General features: G+C 40.0%; 1 protein-coding gene across 1 annotated transcript in view; it reads right to left on the bottom strand.

Moving 5' to 3' along the window:
* The window catches only part of LOC110039435 (transformation/transcription domain-associated protein-like), a 167596-nt gene that overhangs the window by 65287 nt on the left and 83360 nt on the right, over nucleotides 1–18949 (bottom strand). The window contains 10 exon segments of the mRNA XM_020744489.1: nucleotides 12062–12283; nucleotides 12397–12618; nucleotides 12749–12898; nucleotides 13184–13556; nucleotides 13637–14118; nucleotides 14287–14622; nucleotides 14707–15702; nucleotides 16188–17420; nucleotides 17494–17589; nucleotides 17666–17724. Coding sequence (XP_020600148.1) covers nucleotides 12062–12283; nucleotides 12397–12618; nucleotides 12749–12898; nucleotides 13184–13556; nucleotides 13637–14118; nucleotides 14287–14622; nucleotides 14707–15702; nucleotides 16188–17420; nucleotides 17494–17589; nucleotides 17666–17724 — 4169 coding nt within the window.

Below are 18949 nucleotides of genomic sequence, written 5' to 3'. Positions count from 1 at the left end.
TATATAGATAGATATATATATATATATATATATATTAAATTTCATGTAATTTATTCGTGCGCGGTGCCGTAACAAAATGAGTATCTTCCCTAGGCAAACTTGACATTCCAGACGCACCGGTGCTGTCTGTTTTGCCGTTAGAGGTCGTTTTGACAAATCCATCGATTTGCGTGTCAATTTTCTCGTGTCAAAAATATGACAATATGGGTGTCCTTTCCTACCAAAATTGGTATCCATGACGCGTTGGCGCAGTCCAATTTATCGTCGGGGGTCATCCGGAGAAGTTCGCATTTTCACCCGTCCTTTAGGCTTAATTGAAGTCCAATTTCGTGCAATTTTGTGAATTTTGTGCATTTGGTGTGTATGTGTGACGAAAAAGTCGTGACGATGTTTTCCTAAGGCTTAGAGTCTTATTAGGAGCTTTTCCCTCGAGTCTTCACAAAATAGCTCATAATCGCTCGTTCATAAGACGATGGTATTGTGCCATAAATGTTGGACATCAAAGAAAAAAAGAAATGGGTTAGAATTTTTAAAAAGGTGGGTCTCAATTCTAGTTTTCTAAGATGTTGTCAGTTTGACCATACTGCTGTGTCTGCTGTTGTTGGTTATGTTGTGATGGCGGCTGGGAAATGACCTCAAAAATGAGGTCAACAAGCACATCTTCCAGCGTTGCGCACTGGAGAATTCTATTTGTAATATCTGCTCATCTGGTAAGAGGACCCAGCTGGAAGTGGGTGCGAAGCGAGAAAGTCTACTAAAATATGTCATGTGATAGCGCGGAGGGGAACAAAAGTTATATCAAATTGCAATAAAATCATTGACTGTCTCGCTAAACGTCCGGAAAGTGTTGGTCGAGTCATCAAATATTGCAATGGATTGACTTTCGAAATCAGGGTTATCCTATGAGCAAGTAGATAATGCCTAAGCTTTTGAGCTGCGAAAATCAAAGCTAGGCAATGCTTCTCAATAGGCGGATATTTTATTCTCGTCGGTATTAGACGTCGACTTAAGTCGTATAGTGCGTTTTCCTTACTCTCGTCATTAACCTGAGCTAGCAGAGCTATGAGAGAGTTGTCTAAGGCCGCGGTATAAAGTATCAACGGTTTTCCTGAGATAAGGGCTGTCAAAACAAGTGTCATTAAATATTGTTTAACGTCCTCGAAAGTCCGCTGGCATTTCTCTTCCCAAACGAATTTGGCGTCCTTTTTAATTAATGTCGAGAATGGCTGACACATCCGAGATATTAGAAATAAAACGTCTCAGATATGTCAACTTCCCTTGGAAGGAACGTAGCTGCTTTAAAGTTTTAGGAGGCATTTCTAATATAGTCTTAATCTTCTCTGGGTCGATCTCGATTCCCCGATGACGGACAACGAATCCTAGAAATTTTTTGAATGTAACGCCAAAGGCGCACCTTAAGGGATTGATCTTGAGATTTTATTGTCGTAATCATTCGAACACGATCCTCAAATCATACAAATGGTCTATTTTCCGTTTACTCTTGATAATCAGATCATTCACGTAAGATTCCACTTGATTATGGATGAGGTCGTCAAAAATCTTCGTCATTGCGCGCTGATATGTTGCTCCAGCGTTCTTTAACCTAAATGGCATCACTGTGCAGCAGAAAATTCCAATTGGTGTTCTGAAGGCTGTGAGGGCTGCATCTTCTGGAGCCATCTTGATTTGGTTGTATCCTGATGATCCATCCATGAATGAGAAAATCTCGTGTGTCGAAGTGATGTCCACCATCATTTCTGGTATTGGTAGTGGGAATTCGTCTTTTGAACATGTTTTATTTAAGTCCCTGAAGTCAACACAAAAACGTATTTGTCCATTTTTCTTTTTAACTTACACGACGTTAGCTAACCATGTGTGGTATTGTTCCTCCCGCACGAAGTTAGCATCTATTAGTTTCCTCACATAGGCAATCACTTGCTACTCTATTTCTAGGCGCATTCTTCTTGGAGCTTGTTTCACTAGGGTTATAGACTTGTCTACCCCGAGTTTATGAACCGCAACCTCTGCTGACAGTCCTGGCATTTCATCGTAACTCCATGCGAAGCAATCTTTAAATTTTGACAATAACTTTATCAACTCTGTAGATTCTTCTTCGTTGAGTAAGGAATTTATGAAAGTTGGTCGGGGCTGCTCCTCAGTCCCGAGGTTGATTTCTTTCAACTCATCAACTATTGACTTAATTTCTTCTTCAAATTCGGGTGGAGCGTTTTCTATTAACTAATCGGTAGAGTCATCCTCCACATCGAGGCAATCCTCCCCTGATTCACTAATAACAACCATGCAAAATTTCAAATCATCAACTGGTCTGACTGTACCAAATCCAAGATCTTCTTTCGAGTTAAGAATTCGGCTCCTAACATTCCATAATTTTTCAAAGAGTTACAATTTATCTTTCAGCATTTGTTTCGGCAAATGTCACTGTTGAATTAATTTTCGTACACAAGACAAAAAGTAACCAAAAGGTAATTTCATTAATTCATTAGAATTCTCATAAAATTTACATGATTTTCAAGACTGGTAGAAGTAGAATCACGGTAAAATTTGATCGGCTTTGAACCAGCGCTACGGACTTCCTTGACCACTAAACTCTCGAACTTTTGAGGGAATGTCGGAGTAAGGTTCGGGGTGTTCACATAGTGGTTTATCCGATCATACATCGTCTCAGTCTCATATTCACTTTTCTCCTATTCACTTTTCTCCGCATCTTCCAAGAATATCTCGTACTAAGGTTTCTTTTGTTTTGTCGTTATTATTTCTTCCTCAGAATCTTCTTCATCCTCAATGTTGATGGTCGGCCTAATCCGTTCAACAATAACATTGGCTCTTCCTCGTCCACGTCCCCGGCCTCGATCTCGGGTGCATGGGCTAAAGGACCCCCTGCCACCTCGTTGTGAAGAGATGATAGTAGACTGTCGAAACAGAGTTGAATTGCCTCCTCTTTGTGATTCCTTTGAATCTCCCACTTCATTAACCACAACTTCACGAGAGAAGACAGTCTTTTTTAGAGGCGAGTAGTAAGCGGCGTTTTCATGAATGTCAACTTCATGAATCGAAAATGGTTGTAAATCTCCTTTGATGTGATATTCTTGTCCTTCCCTGTAATACTTAATACACTGATGTATGGAATACGGAACCATGTCATGCTCGTGAATCCACGGTCGACCAAGTAGAGCATTGAAAGAGGTCTCGGCACTGATGATATCGAATTTTGCGGTTGTTACTAGCTCTTCAACCTTCATAAGTAATGTAATTTCATAAGTAATGTAATTGACATAAGTAATGTAATTGACCCAAGGGCTCTTTCTTCTTTTTGGTTAAATCCTCTTAACATCATCTTGTCAGTGTAAGCTCCTGAGTATTAATATCCAGGTATGCTAGTGTCCGTATACTCATTAAATTGAGCGATGCTCCAGAATCCACCAAAACTCTGGATAGTACGAATCGGCCAATGCTAACGGAAATATAGAGTGGACGATTGTGGTCGGCGGTACCGAGCAACAAATCTTCATCTGTAAAAGTGTTACCCCAGGTTGTCCAGGTTGTTCTTTCAACGAACAAACCTCATCCGAGGATGTGCTAGCCAACTGAGCTAAGCAAATTTCTGGATCAAGTAGAGTTCTGATCAGAGATTCTCTCATCTCCTTTGACAGGATCAGAGCATCGAAAATACTTAGCCTTAGCTTGGCTGGCAATTTCCTGAGATGCGCTAGTACGTTGTAATCCACTTTGTCTGAACTCCCAGTTACTTCTAGTTTCCTCTCGAGCATGTGTCTCCTCCATCGTTGGAGGTGGCTCATCCAGAGTAACTGTTTGTTTTCCTTTTTCCATTAGTCGTCCCTAAACCGTCCCTAAAGGTAACACTTTTCCTCTTCTCAAATATACTTTTGTTATCTCTTCTGACACTGTGGTTGACTCCTCAAGTGTAGATTCTGAATCAGATGAATCACAGTTGATGGCGAGTTGATGGCGATCTTGATGGCGATCGGTATTCCTTTACATTCAAGGATTGGTTCGTCACTTCCCGAATTGTCATATCTGGTGTCGTTGACATCCTTTCCAATCTGGCTAACGGGTTTATCAGACTCAAGTACAATTTGAGGAAGTACAATTTGAGGATCAACTCAAGTACAATTTGAGGATCAGTTTGGGAATCGAGATCGAAACTAGAGTGACCAAAATCAATTACACTATCACCAGAAATAGTTAAAATGTAGCCGAAATCATCATCATTATATTCATAATACCCCGGATTAGCAAAAAGATAATCATACATGGTCAAGGGTTCGAGGATTTTCTCCCACGAATCCAAGATAACTAATCTAGCAGAGGCGGCCTCTATCCTACCCCCCACGCTATCAGTTTTCGTGCCGTCGCTCTTTTCTCTCTTCCCAGGTTGTAGTAATTTCTCTGACGAAATCTCTATCTCTGGTTGAACAGGTTGTAGTCTCTGAATGCTTGCCTGAACTGAAGCGATCTCAATCTGATCCAATATCTTTTTGGACGACTTGTTCCAAATTGTAGTCCATTCACCTTTTTTTTAGTACGGATCTATTGGAGTGATTGGCTCAACTGAAATCATATTTACAGAACCTCTTTCAGGTTATTTTAAATACTCTTTTGGGATTGTTTAAATACTTAAATACTCTTTTGGGATTGTTATATTCTCTTCTTTAAGGTTCCTCTCGAGCCAATCCTTGAAAACAAAACAATCCTCTATAGTGTGTTCGAGCATTCTGTGATACGGTGTGATACGGGCAATAATTACAATAATTAGGTTGATCCTTCTTATTGACCTCCTTTGGCCTCTTTGGAGATGGTAATCTGAATTCAGAGTTCTTCATTAGACTCCTAAATATCTTGGGTACTGCTTCATCTTTGAAAGAATATACCACTTTCTGCCGTTCTCCCAGGGATATTTGTTTATTCTATGCTCGGTATGACCCTTCCTGATGTGGTCGCTGGGCAGGTTGACCATACTGCTGTGTCTGCTGTTGTTGGTTATGTTGTGATGGCGGCTGGGAATCCCGACGAAAATCCTCTGCATATATCTTTATTGGTTGTTTTCCCTTGTCAACAGTTGTCACTACCCCGGATTTCTTCTCGAATATTTTGGTTGTCTTGGACTTCTCTGTCTTCTCCTGAGAATCCATATGCTTGGCTTCTTCTTGCAGATTGTTGAGTAGGATCTCTTTTATCAGCCTCTCGAAGATGTGTATGATTTCTACTTTTAAACTCAAGTATGGCTATTGGCCCATGAATGTTTTTGAGTAGGATCTCAATCGTATGATGTTTCTGTAATTGGAGCTGAGGTTCACATTTCATGTTAAGGTTTCTCCACCTCAAAATATAATCTACTAGAGTCTCGTTAGGCCTTTGTTTCTCTATCACGAGATCTCCTATAGAAACATGGTGATGCGTTCCGACAAATCTCTTCACGAACAACTGCTCTAAGAAAGTCTTTACTGATCCATTAGGTCTGATCCATTAGGTAATATTAGGTAATTCGGCATACCAATCAAAAGCTATCCCTGATAAACTGCTGACAAATTGGCGACAAAGCAATGCCTCGTTACCTCCTGTGTTGCCACAACTGGCGCGAAAATGTGCTATGTGTTGTCTGGGGTTTCCAATCTCGTTGAATAAAACTCTTAGGGTAGGGTACGGCATCGAATTCCTCCGGGTAGGATCTACCCTTTAAAACCAATGCACCACCCTTCGATTGGGCTAACGCCTCTCGAACCTGTTCGACCATTTGCTTAAAATCCTTTTCTGGTATGACGCTTTGAGTTGAGTCCCTCTTTTGTAGATCATCTCTGTTAGCTGAGCCGACTTTCCCCCTCTTAACTACGATCTGTATAATTTCTGGTTGATTGACTTCTGGAGGAACTAACTGTTGTCGTTGAGATTATCCCTGAGCTGCAGCTATAGCAGTCATGGCAGCGGTCATTTCTTCCATTCTATTCTTCATTTGGCTGATTTCTTCATCTCTCGGGAAGAGAGCCCTACGCAGCTCATCTACGACGTTCTCTTCAGTAGGAGGTTGAGCGTCGCGCGCAGATGTAACTGCTCTGGTTTCGATGACATTAATATCTATACAGTCTTCCTCAAGGTATTCTTCAGAGTTTTTATCTTCATCATCAACGGGCATTCCACGTCCTCGGGCTAGTTCCGAAATCTCGGCCCTGAGCCTTTCGACCTTTTTCTCAATTATTGTCCCTCGTATCACTTTAAGGTCCGGAGGCTTCTGTTGAACATCTTCTATCTGTGCATCTTCTTCAATTGTTGTTGTTGTTATCATGTCGGGTACTTCAGATCCCTGCTTTATGCTAAAATTCTGACTCATAGGCTCACTAGATCGTATTGGTGCAACAACCTTGGGAATCCATACCTCTTTCATTGACGGTGATGTTTCGAGACGGGGTGTCTCAACAGAAACATTGGCATGTCGAAGAGAGGTATGCTCTCCATGGCGAGAACCAGCTACAGTACTAGGCAACCTGCTTATCCTTTTCTTTGGGATCTTAAGAACATCTTTATGGTTGGTGATTGTTGGAACTCTCGGACCCAGTCGTGACTCGTGATTTAACCGGTCGACGGCCTGCGGACCCAGTGGTGGTTATAGTGTCAATTTTGTTCCCCAAGCAGAACTTGACGGGAATGCGAGGAGGTAATCCTTTAGCAGATCTGACGTCCTTTAGTATTTTTTTCTTCATACGAGGGGATACTGCACATCCCATCCGCTTAAGCAATTCACTGACTAAGCAACCCTCGTTGGCACCTAGTCTCTGAAACACTGTACCGACTCTGGAGAGAGGAGGTGAGAGCTTCCTCTTTCCACCATGTCCATGAGGTCTTTCCACCATGTCCATGAGGTGACGGGCGACGGTAAAGCAGCGGCAATCTTTCGGATACTTTCATGTTCATCATTATTTACTAAGGGGTGGAACCTACTCCCTCGCAAAAGCGGAGAGGTATCTAACAATACTGATTCCTCCTGATGAGGAATTTCATCAACAGTCATATCTTCAGAAATCTGGACTTCAGCAGTCTTGCGTACTTTTCGGCTACGGTTTCTCCTTTGTGACCGTGTTAACGGCGCAACTTTCGAACTCGACCCAATTTCGAACACTGACGGCGAGACGGTGAACTCCTCAGTTGGACTATCGACGATCATAACCTATTTTCCCTTAGCAGGAGCGGGAAAGTCAGGCTTAGTAAATTTCAAAGTGGCGGTAGTCTTTTCCTTCTTGTAAGAAGGGAAATCCGGTAGGCAATTCAGGTTAAACTCAGCAGACGGTTCCTGAACTTCTGGGGTGGCGACTTTCACGACCACGAACGGGGCTTTCCCGAGAATGAACTCGAGATCCTCGAATCCTGTTCCAAACTTGATGGTGGGAGCGACGTTACGGGCACTACGGTCCGTTGGCAAGTTGCAGGAAAAGGTAAGCGTCGGAAACGCCATCGCAGAAACTTCAAAAGGAAAGAAGACCCTAGGGTTCGACCCTACATAATCGTAGTGCGAGCACTACAAATTGAAAATTAACGAGCAAGCGCAGCGCAACACAATTCGGTTCAACTTGCGAAATAGCAAATCAAACTCGAAAGGCACAAAAAGGGGAGTAAAGTTTAGGACCCAGTGCAGGACTGACTTCACAACGCACAACGCTCACGTGGAACTAGTCCACCAACACACCTATTGGGGGTCTGACCCCACATAAAAGATCAAAAGTCCTTAATGACCTTCTGAACCTCTCTGTTCAAAGTGATTGAACAGATGGTACTGAAGTCCGAAAAAAATTGATCGTACTTCCCCAAGAAAGAAATGGGTGAAGCATACCAACGAAAGAAGGGTAATTTGGTCCAAGAGGGACATGAACACATTACTGATGTGCGAAGATAATATTTCCTGATTTGAATGGAGAGAGAAGCTAGCCCCCAGCGGAGTCGCCAGAAGCTGTCAGCGATAAAAAGTTGAAAGGAGTTGCCCGTAAGAAGCTATCAGTCACCGGAATCGAAATCTCGTCGCCCGCTTTAGAATGACACTTTAATTTACATATAAATTTAAGTTTAGAAAAATATGAAAGTCAAACTTTCTCCATAATCTTCACAGTCTAAATAAAAGAGCATTATACCTCAAACCTTTTATTTATCCCGACGAATAAACACAAGACTTGAAGATGAGGCTCGATCAAATAAATTAAGAAATATATTTGGTCTGCGAAACCGTTTTATTTGCCGACAAATTCTCCTATTTAATATGAAAAATTAAATAGGGTTTATTTTAAGCTAGGTTTGGAAAAGCTTCCGATAAGAGCAAACCCCTATAGTTAATTACATCTTAAATGACCGAAGTCACTTAAGAAAACTCTCGATAAAAATCAGAAAAGATTGTCTTCGAGAAGGTCAAAAGGATAGTACTTTTCAACGAAATCGAACAAATTGGTGTGCAAAAGGGGAATGGTTCAAACAGAATGATTCAAATTTGGAACATTTTGCTGTAGAGTCCAAAGGAGAATAACTAGGGATGCCATATATCTGAAGGAGAACCTCGGTGACTTCCCAGTTTACCCTATGGTTTGGCTTCGGTTTTGAGGAAAAATATTCAAGTGTTTCATCCTACCAATTTTATTTAATTAGGGTTTACATTCGCGTGAAACGATCACACAAATTTTCCAAATAACCTGGAAGATGTGAGGATTTAGGTCATGACGAACGACAACCTCAGAACCCTAAAACGAGTTAGCGCTTAGATCGTACAGCAGAGCTATACAAATGCCTAAAGAAAAGAGTTGAGGATTTATGTTGCGCTAGGCGAACAACCTCGAAATCCTGTGGATTGTTGTTTTAATTTCTAGGAAAGGAATGATTTAGCTGGGGAAGACTTGTTCTGCTTTTGAAGATGGTCGTGTTGCCCACCGCGCTAGTTCCAAGCTCCTTGTCGTGACGAGTTTAAGTTTTTTAGGGTGTCAGGTTATCATGTCAAATCCAACGGCCCTATGGTTGTAGTTCTTCAGATATTTTATAGGGAACATGTTGAAGTTGTACAGTGTATAGCATAACAGTAGAGTATGTAGCACAGGACAAGCAGTAGAGTATCCAGTAAAAAAGGCAGTACAATATGAAGTGTAAAGAAAAGTAAAAGATACAGCAGGGATTATAAGAGAATAACATGTTGTAAACATAAAACAAACATGTATACCTGGGAGATCCGCTGTTCCTTAGGTGTAATTGATGCAACAGGTACAAGCAACAAAATTTGAAGAAGCTGGGTGAAATGCTATAAAGAAACATCGTCCAAAAATCTCGAGAGAGATCGTCAAAAGACTCACGACAAGAGAAATGCGAGGAAATCGATGAAAATTGTAGAAAACACGGAAAAAATCCCGAAAAGAGACCAAGAGTACTTTGTCCAAAAATTTCAAAAAAAAACATATGAAAAGGTCTGAAGAGAGGGGGACCGCAAAAACAGGGCACAAGCATAGATAGAAACTCAAGCTTTAACAGGAAATTAAAGTTCCAGTTACTTCAAGGTGAAACCGACCCATTTAGAACCAAAGAGTAGTTCACATGCCTTTTGAAACATCAAGATATAGAGCCAACATATGTCTTAAACAAAAGCAACAATATAGAGAGTATATTTAGGCCCCCAACTTAAATATTCCAAGCATAAAACAACTTCCAATAGAGGTTTAAACAAAGTGATGCCTCGTGAGGTGCTAAACCCAGCCACCAAAACAAGTTACAACACTTGTCGAATTAAATAAATCCTCCCATAATATATATAAGAGCCAAGGAATGGCCATAAGAAACCAAAGCCGAGCCCCCAAACATGCATGACAGGCCAAATAAATTCTCCAATATCTCATGCTAAATAAGAATAGATGAAAAGCCTCATAATATATATATTCCAACATACTTGCAAGAAGAGTCGACATCAGCTCAAAGCTACATTTTCAATTATTCCAATCTGCTTTTGAACAAAAAGAGAAAAGAGGAGCTAGCATCGTCTCAAAGCCACGTTTCAACTTTCTTATTCACAGTAATAGAAATATGCCATAGTTTTACCATTTTAAGCAAGTAGGGAAAAGAGAAAAGCCGATAACATGCTATACTTCTATCCTTCTAAACAGGTAATCAAATCTAGCCCTTAAAGTATGCTTGCACTTCTATTCCTAGATGCTTGAGTATAATGTATTCAAAAATATAAGTGTCAACTAAGTAAGCATGTTGTATCACCCATCGCATCGAGCTAACAGGGGCTCGGCAGGGCAAAATCGAAAACAGAGCAAGGCACAAAAGGGGAAAAGGTACCTCCTTGAAGAAAAAGAAAGTAACACAGGAACTTTAAAGGCACTCCCCAACTTCAACTCCTCCAAAAGCAAGAGGAAACCAATTCAAGCACCACAAAATTAAAGAAGTGAGAAAAGAAAATGACAGAGTTTCCTTCCTCAGAGATTTTCGGCATACCCCCCAGGGCTACAAAACCAAGCTCTAATATACACCAGAGAAGGAGAAGAATGATTAAGAAGATCCGGCAAAAGGATCGAGCGCAGAGGATACGATCCTCGCAGAGGCCACGCTCTGCGGCAAGGCGGGTCGAGAGCAGAGGATACAATCCTCGGCAATAATAAGGGGATGGGTCGTCTGCGAGATTGTCTCGCGTGCAAGAGGCGAGCGCGAAAGTGAAGGTCCAACGGCACAAGAAGGACGCGGGCCAAGTGGAACCGAGCAAGCCGAGCAAGGGCCACAGAGCTAGGGCTGAGGCCCATGGGTTCGAGAAAAGCGGTGGGGAGGGGAGTAGATAGATTTAGGTTTTAATAAATAATAATAATAATAATAAATATCATTTATTATTATAGTTACACCTAAATTATATATCTTTCCCCAGACGCGCCGTCGCAGTGGAACGAATGTCTCTCCTAGGCAAAATCGATGTTCCGGACGCATCGGCGCAGTCCGTTTCGTCATCCGGAGTCGTCTGGGCAACCTCATCGTCAATCGGGTCAAAAACGCGTCGCGGTTCGAATCTTATCAAAAGCTCGGCTCGAATTCGATTAAACAGAACGGCGAAGAGCGCGGCGACGCCAAATCAACGAGTATAGTCAATCCTAAGGCGGACAATCCTATAGGAATACTCCCTGAGTTCCTTCAGAGTAGCCTCACCTGCTAAGCAATAGCGGTCAAGACTACTTTATGGAACGTCAAGTCGAGCGAAGAGAAGTTCAGAATTGCTAACGGGGAAGGCTCCTTCACTAGTTTTCTAGGAGTAGTCGACAGAAAAGTCCTACGGCTAGATCCTATGCTACTAAGGAGGGGAAAACTGCACCTCGACTGAAAGCGAGGTCAACACTAGAGAAACAGAGAAAGTCATGATGGGAGCTTGTTGAAGAAAAATCAACAAATTCAATGATTAGGGATGGTTAGGGAAAATAAGAAGTCATGACAAATGTTAGATGAACTATAAACTAAAAACCTGGTCAAGATTAAAGTATTTTAGACAATAAATAATGGCTTAAAGTGTCTGTCTTGGCATGGTCAACAATGAATAATCAATATGTCCAGAATGATCTCACACCCATGACAAGATGATTGCCTCAAAACTATAACGTATTAAGTCTCAAATGAAAACTCAAACAATTTCCGCATGGATAAAGAGACAAAATAAGTGAATGTTATTGACTAATGGTTGTTGAAAGGTGTACATGATAAAGTAAGATGATGGCTTGAAAAGAATTACACCAACAGAGAAAATAATAGAAGCCATTGAATGACACAAACAAATGAGCTAAAACAAAACTAGAGATACAAAATCATGGAATTCAAGTTATCCATAATTCAAAAGAAAAGAAAGCATATGGAAGAAAACAGTTTCTTCAAGGTCGTTACAGTCTTCAAAATATTTTACAACAGTATCTTGTTTTTCACAACAGGATAGATCGCATCAAAACAACAAAAATACATCCAAATTGCTTTAAATATATAGCAAGCCAATCTTACATGCATTCATGATGAATCGATTTGATCAGTCGATGAGGAGTACCTGAAGAATAATTTTCTCAGGAGCTTGATAAGCCTCCAAAAAGTGGCAAACATTTACGAAAGCCCATTGTTTACTAGAATTATCTTCACGCTTCAGATGGTTCCAGCCGAATTTTATGAGCTCCTTACGGTGATGTACAAGATCACCTTGTAGATATTTCAAAAGTAACGTAGCGAGCTGTAGAAGTTCAATCCTCAAAGGTTCATCATATTCCGCACTAACCTACAATGGAAGCCAATATTTGCATTTTTTATTCAATAAAAAGTGATTTTAATGATAACGAAAGTTTTATAGTCACAATATGTAAAAGCAGCAAAACATTATAAAAACACCACCTCTTCAGGAGGATCAAGAAGTTTTTCAACAATTGTTTTAATTACAGCAGCATCGACAACTTCCCAGCTTTGTTCATTTTGAAATGTATGTGCTAACATGGGAAGAATCAAAATCTGCAAGGCAATGACCAAGTGATCTTGCCCATATAGTTTTGACTGGAAAACATTCAGGAAATGCAAAAGAATGACTTTCTTTAAGCTTGGAGCATATCCTTCAGCAACCTGAAGCCCAACACTATCAATAAATTCCTTATGCAAGCAAATGTTGATAGAGAAAACCGAAGAAAAAGGATAAAATTAAAAGGAAGCATTGTAAAAGATGTCATTATAAAATTTATGAAAGTAAACATACCTCGATAATATAGAATTCCTTTAGGAAAGTGTAGTCTATGCGACTATGGAATAAGAAAATTGAAAGCATTTCAAACAGAGCTCCAACTTCGGACTCATCATGCCTCAAATAATTAAGAAAGCATTTGACAAGCCATTTACTTTCCTTGACCTGCTTATTTAAGAAAAGATAAATTAGTTGATAATATGACGGATCATTCGTCAATAATCTTAAAAGGAATTACACTCAACTGCATATCCCCAAACAGGAACAGCAAAACCATTTCTAAAAAGCCTTCACTTTAAACAATGATAAGGTGGTCCTCAATAGTTTTCAATTTGAATAGCTAATTCCGAGAAAAATATAAAAATAGTACTTTGCAGTTAAAGAAATCACATTTAAAAGTTCATAAGCAATGCAAAAACACAGAAAAATTACATGTACTGCTAGACTTACCTCAAGTAAACTTAGTTCCTGCTCATTCTGTAACCTTGCAACCCTAGCTGGTGACTTCCAAGCGCGCAGTAAAGTTTCAAATACAATTCTGTTGGTATAAAGCCAAAACGGCATCAGTTTAACCAAAGTTGAGATAATATAAAGTCCATGAAAATAGCTATCAGAGATTGCTCCCAAGTGTGTTGATGAAGTAGAAAAACTATCTGATATGGGATTATTAAAGCCTTCTTCAGTCATAGAACAATTTTGACTAGAAGATCCATCCATTGGTGAAGAAAATTGTGTAAAAGCATTGGAGATTATTTTTTGTGGTGACCTTGCCAGTTCTTCTCTTAAGGGTTGGCCGGCATCTGAACAAATTATATACATGAATCTGAAAGAATCAAAGAATGTCGATCATTAGCAGTTCATCTTCTGGTGTTTACTATTTCCTATGTAATGCCAGATGCTTACCTCCTAAAATATTTTGGGCGATCTAATCGTGCGAGAAAGTAATCTACAGCATCTGATGCATAACGATTCAAAAACTTTGCCAGCGGAATTCGATATGGACTGTTAATTTCACTATAAAACTGCCCCTGGGGAAGTGCTCCCTCCAAGTCAATTACTATTGTGACAATATCATCAAGAAACTTCCCAGCAGCTGGGGGGAGTAGATGAAAAAGATCAATCATGGCTGCAGCAACCTTTGGTTCATCTCCAGCTTTCCAAGACTTCTGAGTTTGTGCAAGCTTTTCAGGTTCTAACCATTTTTTCAAATGATCCAATAGCTTAACACCCAAAGTGACATTGAACCAGTTTGATAGAAGCTCAAGCAAACGAGCCAATCCTTGGAGTAAAGGCATGGTAAGTGATCTGGTATGTGCCAAGTTAACCAAAATAGGCCTTAGACTGCTCTGCAAAAGATCTTTTGGCATCTTCTGTTGCTGGATTACCTGTATGTATTGCATAACTATATATATGATGATCCAAAATAGATATACACATTTTTAAGTGGGAAAAATACACATTAATTATATTGCAGCAGCTCATGTATGTAATTGAACTGCAGGTTTGTTATCATTGAATGTAAGACAATAAATGAAGGAAAAATGTGCAAGGACCTGACGAAGCCCTTCTTTTGCAACAGCAACAATTTCTGGTGTACGACAAGTTAGAGACTTGAAAAACATTGATATGATCTTTGCACGCAGTTCAGCGTGGTTTGGTGTTTTGAGATCCGTCCAAGCCATAGCAGTGCAAAGTAGCTCAATGCATGCAGTACGAAGCTTGTTTAATGTGGAAACTACTTTTGGGTTCATAAGCTTTGCAACCCATACAGTTTCATCAGCTTCAGCAATTTGCAGAGCATCTTGTAAGAAATTGACAAGCTCAGGAGTCAGCTTAAGTAGAGGCGGTCTCAAGGCAAGACAAAAATTCAAAGCTGTAACTGTCCCAACCTGTGTGCAATAAGTAGAAAAGTTGTATTCCAATAAAAAAATATATATGCTTGCCCAAAATTATATTACCTTTATCTTGCATACCTGCTGTTCTATGTTTTTAGACCGCAACGGCCTCATTATCAATGGCTGAAGTAAAGGGGGATAAAGAGGCTCAAGCAACTCAGAGACCTCACTGCCAGTCCTACTAGCCAAAAGAGCTAAACATGACTGCACTGTTCTCCTCACAGCAATAGATGCATTAGGATTGAAAAGTTCACAAGAAAAAAAATCAATAACTCCATGAAAACTCTGCTTGCGAGGCTCATTGTTTGCTTCATCAACATTGTTGACAACACGGAGGACCTGTGTAAGCACCTGACTCGTCTCTTCCTGCTCTTTATTAGCATGCAGTGGCAACCTCTTAAGTACACAAACGAGGCCACGAACTATCCTCACTTGGAATATGCATAAAGTCTCAACAGAAACTTTGCCTACTAAAGCACCAAGACCCATGACACCACCCATTTGAGCTTGCCAAGTACTTCCATAGCAACAGTGCAATAGGCGAGGCAACAGCTGTTCAAAAACAGGGATTCTGACACCTGGGGGCGGTGAATAAACTGGGTTCAAAGATGGACTGGATACCATCATTGGAGTGGCAGGACCGCTCCTAGAACATGGCAGACCTGCATGTTTTGCTCGGGCAAGGAAAAGAAGTGTTTCAGCAAAGATATTCAAAACTTTAAGAGCAGCCTTGGCATGCAACCTATTTTCATCAGCAAGAACTTCCACCAGTGCATCCAAAAAAATAAGTGGATCCAATTCCTTTAAACTGGAATTACTATTTCTTGATCTGGAATTTATATTGACAGTTGTTGAAATCATGGAACTGATCTGCTGTCCAACTGTGACAGAAGAATTGACAGGATAGTCAACATGAAAAAGCATAGCAAAGTGGCGGCAAATATTGACAACAAATTCATCATTCAAATCTTGGAGTTCAGGGTCTGCACTCGCAGCAATGGTGGTCATAATGAGCGTTTTAAAAACAGATTTCTCAGCCATAAGCTGAGTCTTCGTCTTAACTCCCAAATCAACCTGATAACAAATGCCATAAGCAAACAAAGACAGGCAAAATGCAAATGCAAAAAAATGGAAAAAAAACATTAGTTTCATTAAAATATTATGTTGCAACTTTTACAGACCAAACATAAGCTTTGTAAAACGATGTAAAAATCATCAATACTAGTATCAAAGACCAAATTAAACACAGAAAACATCATCACAGTTTTGAAAACACAAAAGCACGGCACAAGCACCCAGACAAACACACATGCATAATAAGTACCAGCCTGCACAAACTTATCCTGCATGCACGAATGCACTTGAATAAAATGAAAATGCATAATTCACTTAATTTATAGCACAATACCATGGTTTGAAAATAAAGACAACGGCAACACCGTAAATGCAGCTGAAATGAGAGCTGTGCCAAAGAGTGGGGATGGGTTAGGGGTGGAAAATTACACTTGTGTTAATGATAGGAAGAAAGGGTGGATAAAACAATAAAGAATTATATTAACCTTCATATCTGAAGTATCTGTATGCCGCAACGAAGGATCCACCGAAGAAACTAATAATGTTGCTAGAAGGGTAGGAGTGACACCTTCAACCATTACGTTACCCCGAAGATTTAACAGAGACACCAAGCATACCCTAAGAAACATAAGCGCCTGTCTTCTGTAAAAAGAATCCATTCCACTATCATTACGCATAACTGCAGCTACAGCAAGGTAGATGCACCTATCAAGAGGTACTAAAAATGGTGTTGAAGGTTCAAATGTTAGTATAAGACGAAGGCCATGCTCTGGATTCTCTTTGCACTCAAGCATTAGTGGATCCTTGAGGAATCGTCTGTTTCGTCCACCTAACTTTCCGAGTAGTTGCAAAGCTTTTGTTCCCCATGGGTATGGAAGAGGTCTTAAGTGGGACCATAAAGCAAGTATAACATCAGACATAACACTTGACATACTAGGCTCCAAGAAGTCAGGATTCAAACTGTCGATCCAGAATTCCAACGTCCGGAGTCCCAAACTCACCAGGTCATCACTGCCTTTCAGTGCAAGAACAAGAGACTTCATAAGACGAGGAAGGTGTGGAAGCAATGAGCTTAAACGAGCAGGCAAGGTTAGGCAAAGCTCCAATACAAGGTCCCTCATGTCTTCACCACTGGGTCCCTCAATCATAGCTAGCAGCATATTGAGGCATGGTTGCAGATATTGCATCAGATCTCGCAACAGTGTATCAAACTTTCCACCATTCAGTGATCTGAACATACTTCGAAGAAGGTGCATATAACCAAGTGGCTTTTCAACTTCAATAGCATTCTTCATGCAAATCTCAAATATAGAAGGAATGTGAGGCTGCAGCATGCGCTCACATTCTGCTGGTGACTTAGCAACAGATACAAATAAATATCGAAAAAGTTGCAAAACAAGTTTCCCAGCAGGGGAATCTGGATGCTTCAGAGCATCAAGTTTATTACTAACAAGATAATTCACCAAAACATCTGCCAATGGCCGGAGGACTTTGGGATTTTGGATTAGATTGGCAAATACATGTAGAAGTTGTATGTTAGTGACCATGCAGTCAAAGAGTTCAGGCATTCGCAATGAAAACATGTCCATAAGGTCCCGAGCTTCCATAATAGCTAAAGCCTGTGAAAAACATTGTAGCATTTCCCTTTCCTCCTCTTTCTCTTTAAAAAGAGCCAAGCAGTGCACACCACTCTTCAAAATACCAGATGCTTTTCGAACCTAACAAAATTGAATTCAGATGAACAGAAAAAATTGAAAAGATAAAATAATGATAAACCAACTTAGCTTAAACCTCATCTTCTCTCATGCCTTTAAATCCTTGTGGAAGCGAGGAATTAGAAGATGGTGAGGTTTGTACTTGCGGAAGTGTCCCCTGTGCAGGTGAGACCTGATGAAATAAAATATGAAAAATGAGTTACATACATAATAAAAATGGCTACTTCCAATCATTGTGTACAACTCACCTGAACTTGAGGGCGAGGTAGATGAGCATTGGTGATGCTCCAAATTATGGTCTTCATTCCTGCAATATAAACCATTCATAAAGCACTGGCTAGCAGATAAATAAAGCCTTTAAGTTTTTAAAGCCTAGCAAAATTGTGGCAAAGCATGGAGTCAACATAGAGAGAGTTTTCATAATATATTTCTTAAAAAAAGTATGTATTTGTTGGAAGATTTATTTTTTACAATCCCACATTAATTTTGAGAAACATGAACAGAAACTACAGAATGAGGATGCCTGATTGAAAGCATAACTTCGGAAACCGGTATATTATTTGCCAAAATATTAACAGAAACGAAATGCTTAAATGAGACAAAGGAATTGGTCAGGGAGAGATGGTGAGCAGTGAGACGGCATATTGTCCCTGCTCTGCCACCAAAGCATATGATATCATGTATCAGGAAAATGGGCATTTTCCATCAATAAAGGCAGAAACCACAAGGAATACCCAAATGAAGATTCATTTACCACCTAGTAAAAGGAGAACACTAAAAGTGGAACTTTATATTCACAAAAGATCATGGTCGAACCAACTGATGCAAACAAACAAACAAAAAAAAAGTCAGCTTCCAAAACAACATCACAGATAGCATTCATGCTGCTCTACTCACAGCCCAGAAAGCAATCTTTCAATGCATAAACATAAAAAAAAGACTGGAAAATTTATTATCACAATTTTTATATCCCTCCTGTGACAAATAAAGATGAGAAAAAACATCAAGACACATGACATTCTTACATATAAAAAAAGCAAGTATCAGAATATGTCAACATAACCATGATCTGTAGATAAAAAAAAAACACGCCATAGGAAAAAGTCAGTAAAATAAGATGTATAAGAAAAAACAAAATCAGTAAAACTACCCAAATTGAGATGAAAAGGGCCAAAAAGCACATGATTTTCTATGAACGGTATCCAAGAACACACATTTTATGGCAAACTTTTAGCAAAGCATATTTTTGAGGCAAAGCCATGAAAGCCTGAAAAACCATGTAAAGTATTTTATAAAAATCCTAAAATTAGCTCCTCAATTACTGCTTGTGCGATCAAGCCCAACAGCTCACCTACTTCTAATTAAACCAGCTCCCGCCAGGCCAAAGTTCTTCCAGCAATAAATTCAGCAACAGTGCCAGATGCGCCAGCACTTCGCAGACTATTACAGCATTACCTGCATGCAAGTGTCAGTGAGACTGTTCTAGGGGTTGCTAGAAGGTGCACGAAGATCAGAAAAAATGTTGGGAAGTC

This window comes from Phalaenopsis equestris, unplaced genomic scaffold (assembly GCF_001263595.1).
Source record: "Phalaenopsis equestris unplaced genomic scaffold, ASM126359v1 Scaffold000002, whole genome shotgun sequence".
Classification (NCBI taxonomy): domain Eukaryota; kingdom Viridiplantae; phylum Streptophyta; class Magnoliopsida; order Asparagales; family Orchidaceae; genus Phalaenopsis; species Phalaenopsis equestris.
This window is presented reverse-complemented; position numbering and strand designations above follow the sequence as displayed.